General features: G+C 39.1%; 1 protein-coding gene across 1 annotated transcript in view; it reads right to left on the bottom strand.

Moving 5' to 3' along the window:
* The window catches only part of ADGRV1 (adhesion G protein-coupled receptor V1), a 270084-nt gene that overhangs the window by 84199 nt on the left and 171110 nt on the right, over positions 1 to 14775 (bottom strand). Inside the window, exon 85 of the mRNA XM_054810881.1 lies at positions 5097 to 5213. Coding sequence (XP_054666856.1) covers positions 5097 to 5213 — 117 coding nt within the window. The remainder of the gene's footprint in view (positions 1 to 5096; positions 5214 to 14775) is intronic.

Genomic DNA, 14775 nt, shown 5'->3' with positions numbered 1-14775 from the left:
TGTTTTACAAAATATTTCTTCACTTCCTCCACTTCAAACCTATTATACCAGCTATAGCTCTGCATGTTATATCAGTAATTTTGTCCTTTTATATGGAGTGAATGAAGGATTAATTTTGACTTCTGCTGTCTAGAAGGCATTTAATTCAAACTTATGCCTCTAGCCTGTCTTGACAGTCAATGGAGACAGACATCTTTAGGGACCCATTGATCCTTACCCCGTCATACTCACCTCTCTCCATTGTCTACACAGGGATTTCATACAAAAATGTTGATTTATATGCTTATTTTGCAGCTGTCTATTGTTAGGATAGGTAAAACCCATATACAGTGGTAAGACGATTGCCAAGTGATTATTTATGTTTGCGAAATTTTGCAGATTCCCCTCAGCCAAGGGTTTGTTTACCAGTTTGTTCAAGCAGACTGAATTTTCACAATCAAGTACGTAATTAGTGGTTTGTGGATTACTTATGTAAGTCTCATCGGTTAATTTTTTCCTGTGATTTATATAGCATGAATATACAATATTTTCTGTCATGAATCATAAAGCACATTGCAAATGCTAACAACTTGTTTTCAAAAAAAAATATTAGTTTAGTAAGCACTTTAAATGCTCCCCTAGAGAATGACATTTTATACATATGTCCAGTGTATATAATTATAATAATTATATAGTAATTATTATGGCATTTATTCTTTTCATTTGGTGATTGGTTCTATGTGAACAAAGGCAAAGATTGTTTTCCTTAAAAGAGCAGAGGAAAATCCTACCATATAATTGTAGACGCCCTGTGTAGCTTGAAAGAACACAGAAAAACTGTTAATTCCATTGTTGGACGTTCACAGGAAGAAAACATTAAATGGATGAAAATGGTATTTGGAAAACAAATCCACAGTTTGTGAAAAGATTTCCCCTACTTACTGGTTGTCCTTTTCTCTCAACTTTTGCATGGGATTGAGAATCCATTTAAGATTCTGTTTGTCACCTTATACAAATAAACATTCTTCAAATTACACGCCCTTGTAGTCCTGACTAGGCTGTGCTTCACTGCGAGCATTTCCAGACAGCAAAATCCTTCAACTGATTTATGCCCTTACGCTCAGGGATTGTTGGTTCTACTAATTCTGACAATCTGGTGAACATTGTTCTCAGTCATCCAACTGAGATTGCTTTCAAAGAAATTGTACCTCATGTACTTGCTCTGTGTTTGTTTAGCTATATTTACCTATCTCACCTCATTTATCACAGAAGAACACTTTAACAGCAACGCTGCTGCAAAGATGTACGGGGGTTTGGATAGTTCACCATTTCCTGTGCGGTGACATTTCTATCTGGGTAAGTTCTTCTCTTCAACCCCTTTTGATGTTCCAAAATTTAATCAATGAAATACAAATAGTGGAGCTAATTTTAGCAAATCCTTTCCTGTTGCCATGCTGCAACAATCACCAGTACTAGAGAAGAATGAAATGTACAGTCCATTTTCCATCTGCTCAGGTGGAAGAACAAATGTACAAGTTGTGATTGTTCTGGTGTAGAATGCAAAACAATTATGAATTCAAATAACACTCTAATGAGACAATGTGAATTTCAGTGAAGCTTTTTTTTCTTTTAAATGAGACAATTAACTGAAATTACCATCCCAAAAGTGGGGTGCTTTTGTTTATTTCTTTCTTTAGTAATTAATTCATTTATCTTTAGTGATAGTCTGTGGATATCCAGTAAATATTAGCTGCAAAACACTTTAAATAAAGTCTTCCCCAACTGAGTGGGAAAAATTTCTATTTCCCTTCTTCCTTCTTTTTAGGCATGGCCACAGCTTTCATTTTCAGAATGGTTGCACGCTTCCATATAATTCAAAGCTGTTCAGCGGTCCATAAATCATTCTTAAAAATAAGTATTAAACTTAACTGTAAGATAAGTACCTGTCTTAAAAATCTGCAATAAATTTATAGAAAATTTAACTTGCCACTAAATCCACAGAGGAGGAGGATTCAGGTATAGGTCCCAGCAAGCTCATGACATTCTCTCTGGTTTGCTTATTGAACTGCCACTTTTGCTGTTAATTTACTCCACTGTAGCAATGGCTCAAGAAAGTACAGAGAATCCACCTTTTCACACAATGTTACTCTATGTCAGAATTGGCAATTGAGAACTATAGAATTTTAATTTTTTCATCAAAAACCAGCTTTTAACTTTTTTTTGGTAAATTTTTTTTTTGGTAACAACAGGTTAGAAAATGCTAAAAGGAGAGACTTATTTTTCCTGATAAATGGATGTCACACTATAGAATACAGAAAGGCATCCTTACTGTGTACTCCTAAGATAAAAGCACAGACTGCATTTGAAAATACAGGCTTCTGCTATAGCAATGTATATTTGCGTGAGGAGACATTTGTCAGGATGAAGACATTAGTATAAAGCAAATATTTCAGGCTAAGCTCACTCTGTGGGCACAGAGAGTCATTTGCAACTTGCTTACTCCTTTCCTTCTGCAGTCAAGAAAGCCTCATCCTTAAAAAATTGGATAATGTTATCAACATTCTGCAACTTATAAAGATACCCCTATACAAGACAAGAAACAAGACAATGCAATACAAAAGTACAGGAATTATCAGACAAGCAAGGATGATTTGATGTGGCCTTTGTCCTGACTCTGCAAATGGACCAGATGATCTCTGAGGTCCTTTCCATTCCTGCATTTCAGTCAATATGTGGGTAGTACAAATACTGAAATTGAATGTAAGCCTACAAATACAAGAAGCTAAAAATGGAAAAAGAATTAGAATATGAAGGTATAGATTTTGTTGTTGTAAGTACTATTAAAATATGATAAAATGCTAAGTATAATTACTATACCTAGCAATATGCCAAAGATGGAAAGATTAGGACAACAACATAAGGAAGTTGTCCTAGAGCCTAGACAGTGAAGATCCTTGATCTGAGCTACAGAATTGAATACATTATTAACTCTGCCTTCCATTCAAGTCATATGTATTAAGAATACCATGCTGAGAAACACATTTATTTCCCAGGCATTTAAATGTGCCATTTAGACAGCAAGTAGCATCTAGACTTCCCAAATCAGTCTGGTTTTCCCTCGGATCCACAAGCTTTGCTAATATTGTCATGGGGACCAATCCAAGCACAGAGATGTCCCCAGCACTCCTTTAGTGCCCTGGCATTGCTTCCTCACTCTGCAATGAGAAATATAAATTCAGGACCTCTTCTCAATCAAGAGGAGTTAAACTGTAGCTGAGGGCTGGGTTGATCTCTGTTTCAGATGATTTCTTTCCTTTTGGGTCTTTCAAATTGCAGGAGTTATTCACAGCTGAATACCTGCACCTACAAAAAGGGGCAATCTCCTTCACTCTGAGTGTTACTCCTGGCAGCTCTTGTCAGCTCATCACTCAGCAGGCTAGAAAGGATTCCCCCTTAAGCACCTTTGTCCCCTCAGATTTGCATGAAGAGTCTTCATGACTAACACTAGCCTGAGGCTCCACTAAATGCAATGACACATGCAAGCTCTTAGGACCTGGCCAAAGTCTACTCCAGTGAAAATAACAATGGATTTCAACTACAGACATAAAAATGACCAAATGTTAACAGTCATAAACTTTTTTGTCACTATAAGTGATTAATCCTTGGAAGAGCAAGCATTAGAAAAGGGAATCCTCTTGCAACTTAATGTGATGTAACACTCATAGGGTGGGAAGATGAAACACTATCAAACACTGAGCAGTCAAAACATGAGATATCCCAGTAAAACAGCAATTCAAAAGCATTAATTTGTCCAAATTAGTAACCATTCAAGAGATCTGAAGCGACTTAGGAATTAAGTGAATGAGCAGCTGTGAAGAAGAATAATTTACAGGTGAAAAAATAATTTAGGTTAGTTAACCTAAGAGAAAGTCATAAGCCAAGTTAGGTAAATGAAAAGTACAGCAGAAGAATATCTATATTGGGAGAGTAGAAAGTAACATCCACTGGAGATAATATTTAATCTTGCTAACTGCATAAATTCAGGAAAAACCAACAAGAATAAAAAGAGTATTAGTGTCACTAGAGACAGAGTAGCTTAGATCTGTCTGCTCCACTTTTACAAGCAGTTGCAGCAGCATTGTACATGACAGACCATCTACTTGCAGCTCATGAAGACCAACAAGCACAGTGGAGCTGTGAGAGAGGCCGCGAGGGTTCTCAAGGAATGCGAGCCTGACATAATCCCAGAAAAATGCCGGGTATCACATGAATGTCACTGGGAGAGAAAGTTGTATTTAGATACAGCTTGATTTGCAATTCTTGGTTTGGTCTGACAACCTGCATATTGGAGGATTTGTATGGTAATGTATGGAGCTGCCTATATAAAGCTGTATGCTATAATAACTGTGCTATGGCCAAACCCTATTAAAAAAACCCTACACAAATAAATAGTATAACACACATTGGTGCTAACTATACATTTCTAGACAAGGTCATTATAACGTATTTTCCAAATAACCTCACAGCTTGTTATTTCGACTAATTTGCAACTGATACTTTTCCATAACAAATTTGATTGTCCATGATCTCTCACATTAGTTCAATTGGTTTTTACACCATTTACTGTGTCAAAATTCTGATACAAATGTATATACTCCTTATTTTAATGCAAAACTTTGAAGGTTTCTTTGTCATATTATTCAAGTCTGATGACTAACATGGTACTGACTCCAAAAATGACAATGTAGTTTACATGTGCATTTCACCTTTAAGAGACAGTTTCAAAAGACTAAATAAGAAATACTTAGAAAAGCTATTAACTCTAATAAAAATAGTTCTGCAGTGTTTTGAGAAATGAATTCTATAGGATGAAGTGAGATGTGGAAATTCTTACACGGTTATAATGGATACTAGTGGAAAAAGTCTTTATAGGGTTCAAATATTTACCCTTGGAGCTGTGACACTCTAGGTTTAATAAAGACCATCTAATGTTTTGCGTGTCTAGTAGCATTGAATTGCAGAGATAGATATACTAAGATATAACAGAAACACAGTCTAAGTGTCAGTTACTTTTACAGAGGTTTTAGGGAAGGGGTGAAAAAGACCAAGAGACCAACCTGAATAAGCATCCAGCTGAACTGGCAGAGGTAAAGGTAATGGGTAACAGATGCAAGGGCAGAGCAGCTTTCCTCTGAGAGATGTTGGCTCATGTAAGCAGAGGCGAGAAATGAAATCTGCAGGGAAAAAATGAATACATGGATATTAGAATTAAACAACATTAATTTAATAATAATAATAATGAAAAAAAAACCCAAACCCACCCAAACTTCAGTTTGGAAGTAAAACATAGACTCAGTTACCATTCCAGAGTCTCAGGAGAAATACCTTGGACATTTAATACTCATTCAAAAGAAGTGATCCTTTAACACCATCAGCCACAAAACTAGCTTTAAACTTTTTGCAGACAATCTAGTATCCATTACATCCATACCCGAAAAGACTATAGAGAGACTTAATACTGTTTAACGTTGTTCCCCAGACTAATTGCCACGCAACATTAGGCACTCCACCGAGGGTGGAGATTTTCCTCCACAAAATAAAACGAGACATTATCTTCTGATTTCAGTAAGTCCAGAAATGTTATCCAGTAAACAAGCTGAAGAGGCATTTACTGTCTTCAGACCGTCAGACATGTAGCAGTATTATACCCCATCACATAAGAGAGCACTACCAGACGAAAGGGAGTTAGTGTGTCTTCTGTCGCCTAAGAGCAAACCAGGATTTCACACTCACAAGGCAGATGTAAGTTTTCTTCCACAGACATGTCAAATGTCAAAGGACAATAGGTTGGCCAAAGAAGTAGCCAATGCATTGTCTAAGGAACAAAGGTATTCCACCCCAACTGTAGTGAACACTGCTAAATAATTTCAATATAGCCTTTAAAATTAAAACACAACTCAGAAACTTTTAGCTCTCTCTTCTGTGAATTCCTTTACAGAGGAAATAGTTCTACAAGCAGACTTCATTACAGAATTAAAGTGTTCACATAAAGAAAGGCTCAATTTACCTACTGAATGCCTGCAGTAACTGATCATTTTTCCTTTCCTTTACAAGGAATACTACCATTTTGAACAGCCCATTGACTTTTTAGTAATAGCAATTTGTAGACTGTGCAGACTGATTTTATATTTATAATATATATAAAGAATTACATATTATATACATATTTATTTTCAGGAGATGGGGTGGGGAAGGAAGTTAAAGTACACCAAGTGATTTAGCATATACCCGGATATCGTATTTACAACAAAAATACATGTATGGTATTCGATAGCTGTTACGCAGTCTCTTTACTATAAAAATATTCTTATAAAGGCAGGGTCTGTAAATTGACAGATAGACAATGTTATCTAACCATGAAACAGAAGAATAAGAATGAGCAACTGGACAGCAACTGGACTAAAAGCAATTATGAGATGCATTTCATTATCTACAGGCAAAAAACGCACTTTTAGTATTTTATGTGGGGTTCATCAGTCTTCTGCTGGGAACTGGAGTCTAACCATGACCCCATAACCATTCAGTTATTAAGAGGTTAACACACAGCTTAATATAGACCGCTATTTGCCAAATGCTGACGCTGCTAAAACAAATGCCATTGTCTGGAGTGGGTTAAACACAATTGAAATATGTGTGCAATAGCTGCCTTCCATTAGGGCTAAACACAAGAAATGTTTGTGTAAACAACTCTGTAGCACCAGCTAACTCAAACAGTACCAGCATTATTTTTCCTAAAACTTGAGAAAATCCTCCTACTTAAAACAAGCAAAATAACGACACGCATCTGGGTGGAGAGGCTTTACCACCTCGTCTTCTCTGTGTATATGCCAAGGACAGACTGTTAGACTAGAGTAAGAGACAAAGAAAGGATGAGAACACAAAAGCAGACTGATCAAGTCCTGGAAACATGTTTTTACCATCTTCTAGACTCTCTTTTTACAGACATCATATGATTTTTCAATCTCTATAACCTGCCACTTGTTTCTATGCAGAGATTATAACATAATGCTTCTTCCTGGACCTTGTCAAGGTGATCAATCTTGACCCAAAATGATTTAACTAAGGGATAACAAGTGACTTAAGTCACTCAAGTAGCAGCCTGCTAATTTTGTTAATTTGTGTGCCATAGTTCTGTGCCACATTCAAAATTGCAGTGATAGTGTATCAATCACAAGGTTCCTCTTGACAAAATGAAAAACATAAAAGTTAAAAAATAAAAGATGATAAATTGATGCATTTCTGTTAAAGAGCAAAAAGATCCTTGACAGGGTTCCCATCTGACAGTCATTTACTCAGTTAATTAATCAAGGATACTGCAATTCCTTTGTAACTCTAAGACAATTACCTAGCAATTACTTGAAGGAAATTAGCACCTTGGTATTCAACCTAAGTCATCGACACCAAACTATAAATGAAAAAAACCAGATGATTTACAAAACTGTATGTTCCTCTATGCAGAAGAATGGTTTTGAACTGCAGTTTCCAAGCAGTACGCTGTTTCAGAACATCCCTCCTACGCTCGTTAAGAGCCGCCTCCTAGTTTCCAGCCTGCACTTATTCATGGTCAATTTATATCTATTTGCTCTTCTGCTGGGAGCCTCTCAGGTTAAACAGGATTTCCTCCTCCTTGGGGCTTACACTATCATGAATTCACGGAAAGTAGTAGTATTCTCCCTCAGACTTCATTTCTGAAGGTTAAATAGGCCAATCACTGCACAGCGCAGTACTCTGTGGAGACGCCTAAGGTGGGCTGGACAGCAGAAGCAGTTTAGCTCTGCAAATACAGCATCTGCCTGGATCAATTTATCTTGTTTCTCCGAGTAATCCTATGTACTGTGCTATGAAATGTATAGTCACATGTGTGAAAGCCTGTCCTTGTGCAAAAGCCTTTGCAGCTTGCATACCAATTTCACCATCCTTCTCTATATTGGTGCTGTTTTGTCTCTGTCCTTCGTGGAAACACGTACTCAGGGTTGGATGGAGAAGAGCTGCAGAGGTCTCACAAGATTCTCACCCAACATTTTCCTTATCTCCCTACTTACCATGCAAATACTTCTTCTGGTATATGGCAACACCTCGGTACACACAGTTTTTCTTCTCATTTCCAACTGACTACCTCTTGCCACAGAGTTAAAGTTTTGCTGTTACCCTACAAGTTATGACGTTTCACCTTGTTCTGGGAAATATCCCTGTATTTCACACTTCAGTATTCAAAGCTATTCATATCTTTCCACACGCTACCCTGCTACCACTTCATAGCATCACTGCTTCTCTACTTTCTGCCATCAGCACATTTTGCCCGGGCACATTATTTCTTTTGTTCCACAAACTAGTCCTTTAGGATCAGTGAAATACCTCTCGTCATTTGCCACTCTCTTGTAGATGTCTCTTCCCATTAGTCTGACTCTTCCCACATTCGAGTTCTCGGACTAATCCTCCTCCACTCTTATTTTACTAATTATGTGACATATCTTTTTTACTGCATTTATGTCATCAAAGAAAACTATGAGACGCATGATGGGAGTCTTACTCTCCCTTTCTCTGTATGTCTTTTGATAGAATTCTTTCTGAACTTTTACATGCTTCTGAGACTGAATTACTGGGCCTGCAGTTACCAAAATCCCTTTCCTCTTTTAATATATTATTTTAATATATAATAGAGTAGCACTCTGAACTGAAGGATTTGTTAAGAGCGTTTGCTGCTAGACATGCAAGGTCTCATGCAAGGTCTCATTCCCAAAATTAGGAATAGGGACCTTTTTGTTCCAACATACAAATGCACCTATCCTTTGGGTTCTCCTTCCGCCTCAGAAGCCACAACCCTGACTCCATCCTAACTCTATTCACCATCTTGCCTTTATCCCAGTGGTGATCTTTAACATCACTATCTTCTCTGAAAATGCGAAGACTTTAATTTTGTTATTTTTGAGTCACATTTAATATTTTTCCTGCCTCACTGCAAATTTTTACCAGAAATTTTACATTATTTTCTCTTTGATTTATACCACAAAAAAACCTTGACAAAAATTCCACAGAAGAAGAACATTGTCATATGATGTGACCAACCATATGTACATGGCATATTCATTGATGCCAGCTATAGATGATGTGAGGAAATCAATCAACCAACTTTCCAATGATAAAAGAGTTTACCAAAATCTAAATTCAGAATTAGCAGAGCTAAACTTCTTGTTACAGAAATTTACAGAGAAAACAATGAGTCTGAGAGTTGCCTTTTGAATATTGTATAAAAGAGAAAAAGGGAAGACTGAAGCAATTCCACACCAAACAGGTAAACAACAGCCAACTGAGGAGTAGGCTGGTGTCATGGTCTAACCCGGGGGGCAGCTAAAACACCCACATAGCCCTTCGCTCACTCCCCCGCAGTGGGATGGGGGAGAGAATTGAAAAGAAAAAAAAGGTAAAACTCGTGGGTTGAGATAAAGTCAGTTTCATAGGACAGAAAGGAAGATGATAATAATAACAACAACAATAACAACAACAACAACATACAAAACCAGTGATGCACATCACAATTTCTCACCACCTGAAGCGGATGCTCAGCTAGTTCCTGAGCCGTGCCAACTCCTGGCCAACCCCCCAGTTCTATATGGAGCATGACGTCATATGGTATGGAACATCCCGTTGGCCAGTCTGGGTCAGCTGTCCTGGCTGTGTCCCCTCCCAGCTTCTTGGTCGCCCCCCGCCTTCTCGTTGGCAGGGCAGGATGAGAAGCTGAGAAGTCCTTGACTGCTTGGCAGCAACTGAAACATCAGTGTGTTATCAACACTATTCTCATCCCAAATCCAAAACACAGCACTATGCCTGCTGCTAGGAAGAAAATTAACTCTGTCCCTGCTGAAACCAGGACAGTTGGCTGCAACTTAAATAAGAAGTATGTATGAAGAATAAATAAGTGGAATACAGAATAATAGTAATTACAGCTTGCTGTGTTAAGTGCTGAAATGCTACCATATGATGGACTTTAAAATGAGGCTAAAGCACGTGACACATGGAAATGAACCTTAGCTCTACTTTGAACCAAAAGGTGGAAATACTGATTGTCTTCTTTGCCTCAGTCTTTTCTAGCAAGACCAGCCTTCAGGAATCCCAGGTCCCAGAGATCAGGGGTAAGGTTGGAGCAAGAAAGATGATCCTTGGTGGAAAAGGATAAGGTCTGAGAATACTTCAGTAACTGGACCATGGGGTCTGATGGGAGGCACCCACAAGTGCTGAGGGAGCTGGCTGTTGTCATTGTGAGCCCGCTCTTGGTAATCTTTGACCAATCACGGTGATTTGGAGAACTGCCCAAATACTGGAGGAAAGCAAATGCCACCTGCATCTTCAAGAATGGCAAGAAGGAGGACCCAAGCAACTACAGGTTGGTCAGCTTCACCTCCATCCATGGGAAGGTGATGGAGCAGCTAATCCTGGAAAGCATTTGCAGGCACATGAAGGATGAGAAAATCCACAGAAGTACTCAGCATGGCTTCACCAAGGGGAAGTTATGCTTGACCATCTTGATAAACCTCTATGATGAAGTGACTAGCTTGGTAGATGAGGGGAGTGCAGTGGATATTGTCTATCTGGACTGCAGGAAATCCTTTGATACTGTCTCCCATAACATCCACACAGATGAGCTGTTGATTTATGGGCTGGATATGACACAGTGAGGTGAGTTGAAAACCGCCTGAATGGCCAGGTCCAGAGGGTGGTGATAAGTGGTGCAAAGTCTAGTTGGAGGCCAGTGACTAGTGATGTACCACAGGGGTCAATACTGGGTCCAGTCCTGCTTTACATCTTCTTTAATGACCTGGATTATGAGGCAGAGTGTACCCTCAGCACATCTGCAGATGACATGGAACTGGGAGGAGTGGCTGATACACCAGAGGGTTGTGCTGCCATCCAGAAGGACCTTGAGAGGCTGGAGAAACTGTCTGACAGGCATTTCATGAGGTTCAACAAAGGGAAGTGCAAAGTCCTGCACCTGAGAAGGAATGACCCCAGGCACCAGTACATGCTGAGGGCTACCCAGCTGGACAGCAGCTTAGCAGAAAAGGCCTTGGGGGTCCTGCTGGACACCAAGCTGAACATGAATCAGCAATGTGCCCTTGGCTAACAGCATGCTGGGCTGCATGAGGAGTGTAGCCAGTAGGTTGAGAGAGATGCTCCTTCTCCTTTGCTCAGCACTGGTGAGGCCACATCTGGAGTCCTGTGCCAAGTTCTGCCCATCCAAGAGAGACATGGACAAACTGGAGAGAGTCAAGCAAAGGGCTGTGAAGATGACTGAGGGCTGGAGCACCTCTCCTGTGAGGAAAGGCTGAGAGAGATGGGACTGTCCAGCCTGGAGAAGAGAAGGATCAGGTGAGGATGTTGCTAATGTATATAAATACCTGTGGGGAGGGTGCACAGAGGATTGAGCCAGGTGGAGGTTTCAGTGGTGCCAAGTGACAGGACAAGAGGCAACAGACACAAACTGAAACACAGGAGGCTCCAATCTGAACATCAGGAAACACTTTTATTTTACAAAGACCCAAGTGTATCTGATGTGATAGTAGCTACGTAACTCCATCAGAAATACTGGAAAACTGAAACTTTCAGCACTGATATTGCAAATATTCAGTTAAAATCCCTAAGTCATAAGTAAAATAAAGGGTAAAAGTAAAATAATAGAGGAGTAAAGTATTATCAAAACCTGATTTATAATTTTAAGAACTGCAAAAATATTTTCACATGAGGAAAATAAATCAGAGAGTAATAACCGTTCCTCCAAATTGGAAGAAGTGCTGAAAAGGCAGCACCTTGTGCTGGGTGGAGCAAAAAGAGAGAACAGGTTGCAACGGTCTAGAGAAAAAGCTGTGAAGAAGGCTAACCCTGGCAGGTATCGCAGCATCAAGCAGCAGGACAACACACGTTTAGCTCTGGCAGGGTGCGCAGCGCTGGGGCCTGCCGCATCTGCCGGCTCAGGACAGTTTCACTTTCTCATCGGAGCAGGAAGCATCCCATCTCCTGTAGCCGAGAAAAAGATCCTTCCCACCAGGAGAAACCCACAGACCAAGCGTCCGACTCCCCTAGAATGCTGGAGTGTGCGAGTGAAAAATGTTTCAGTACACTTATGTCACATTTTTATACTTTCTGTAAATTCCCGTGTCACAGTACAAACTCATGAAGTTTTAAACATTGTCTTATTCTAGACAGATGTCTTCATAGATGTCTTACAGAAATGGATCCTAACAGTGGTAATTTCATTTCTTTTCACATGAAGTATTTTTTTTCTCTTTTATCAATTTTATTCTTTTCTTTTAATAATTCAAAATTTATTTCTTTGTTTCACATAGCAGATGATTGTCTTCCTTATACGGCTTGTTTACACGCATCTCTCTTAAAAAAAAAACAAAAACAAAAAGAGCCCAACTGCATGCTATCTGTCGTTATACCAACCCAATCTCAAAAGAGGAACAGTATCAAAGGCATAATTTACAGTGCTGTTCCTTTTGTTGGACTTAATTGCAATGAACAATAACATAGGAAAATAAACATATTAAAAGTCCCATGTCCTCACCGAACTGCTCTCTTCTGCTTTGAATTTACTTTATATGGGTAAAAAAAGGGGTTCCCTCCTCGAACACAGGGACACTGCTTAATAATAGTGCATATGAATCATACTTTTTGTTACTGTGCGGTAGGTCAGGACAGCACTGATGTAAGCTGACTTTTCTTCTTGTGTTTTCTGTTCTGATCTTAAATGCTGGGACAAAAATACCAACAAAGGATGTACAAAAAAATTGCAGAGATTTATGGACACTAGCAAAAATTCTAAGTCACTCTTCCTGGGAAAAGTAACAATACAACACGCAGCATGTTTCAGAGCACAGAGGAAAAGGTTATATAATTTAGAAGATTAAAACCAGTGTTTAACTGGGTCAAAAGAAAAGTTAAATAACTAACTTTTCATTTCATTTCATTTTTATTCAGTATTAATGACACTAAAATAAGCAGTTGAAGTTCCTTTCTGAATTTACATGAATGCTAAATGACTTCACTGGTCACTAAATTGTTTCAGAAATTACCATAATTCAGAGAGTGGTGCTTTATAACTGACACCAGGAAAACAATACATGTGGGTTTAGCATTATTTCTGGTTTCAGTTAAGTCAGTGAACATATACATTAAAACATAAGTGCCTTATGAACAGCACCTCCAAAGTCTTACTATATAATTTGCATACATTGTGTATTTTAGAGATATTTTTTGTTTTGATGAATTATTTGCTTTGAAGTATGTTGATTATAAGTCACTGTAAACTGGCACTTTAAGAAAAGCCAAACAGCTAACTAAAATAAAAGCACTTGAAACACTGATGGTAAATTTACACCACAGTGACCCACGGCGCTTTTGTGTAAAGATGTTTACACTTTATTAATCAGCAGCAGAACTGGCAACCATTTTAAGTAGTGATTAGACATCAGCAACCGTGCATTACTCATTCCCTTCCCCCAGCTGAGCAGGATGCCAGTTGGTTTCACGCTGGGTTCAGTCCCTGCCCCTCTTCCCTTCCCATTTTTAGGCTCAGGGGCTTTTTGTTGCTTCCCCAAGGCAATCTGAGGGTGCAGGATGAGGGATGGCAGGGGGTGAGGCACCGTGACCCGCAGCACAGCAGCTCACAGCTGGACGAGCAGCACAAGTTAGTCTCAGCTTAGGGGAAAGGCTGGGGTAGCTGGTGTTCTCCGCAAACCAGGTCTGAGACAAGTACCTGGCTGCACAGCCTCCTCTAACATGGTTTCTCCTCTGTCCCGATCACGCTGTCCCTTACAAAGAATGTGCTGAGTGACACCCATTGAGAAGTTATACTTGATTTTTTTTTTTGGGGGGTGTAAATAAGGAAAAATAAAGACTAGTAGGCTTTCAGTGGGTCCTAACCCATTTAGTTTTATATACAGGTTCAGAACAATGTATCTGGCATAGTACCCTATACAGACAGTTCCTATTATCACCTCCTTTTAGATCCGGGACAAAGACACACATTGCTTTGTCACTCACTACAGAACACAAGCCAGACCTCATGACTGCCACTGCCAGACCCTCAAGAACACAACACTTTTGCTATAAGGATGCAAATAGAAGCTGAAAAAGCCTCTTTTTAAAACCATCAAAAATATTTCCACAGTCTTTTCCAGTTTCAAGTAGCCAGACACAGCTCAGGGCAGTCTGAATATGCTGATTTGGCAGGTCCAAAACAAGCTCTTCTGATGGATGTTGACTTTCTATGGTAACGTCTGCCTTGTATCATTTTCTATCTTAGAAGCTCAGAGTAGACTCTGAGCAGATCTGCCATGACAGATTAATTGGCTCTACAAGTTTCTCAAGTGGGATCTATATATGCTTTGGGGGTATATCAGGTAAAACTATTAATAAAGTGACTTTTCAGTTCCTTTCTGGATATAGTTTTTCTTAAAATTCAGGTGTAAGTTTCCTGCAATAAGTGTACACAAATTTAACAGCATGACCATTTGAATTTAGAACTCTAACCAGGGTCAGCGATATGTGATATTGGGTAAGTAAAATTACTGCAAGGGAAACAAATCTGTTAACTCCTGATGCTTTATGTAAATAGTTAGTAATGGTCAATGCCCCATTCCCCGTGGTCGATGCCCCAAGCCTGTCAGTGTTTAAGAGGCATTTGGATAATGCCCTTAAAAATACGCTTTAACTATTGGTCAGCCCTGAAGTGATCAG

The sequence above is a fragment of the Grus americana genome, chromosome Z, assembly GCF_028858705.1.
Source record: "Grus americana isolate bGruAme1 chromosome Z, bGruAme1.mat, whole genome shotgun sequence".
In the NCBI taxonomy this organism is placed as follows: Eukaryota; Metazoa; Chordata; class Aves; order Gruiformes; family Gruidae; genus Grus; species Grus americana.
This window is presented reverse-complemented; position numbering and strand designations above follow the sequence as displayed.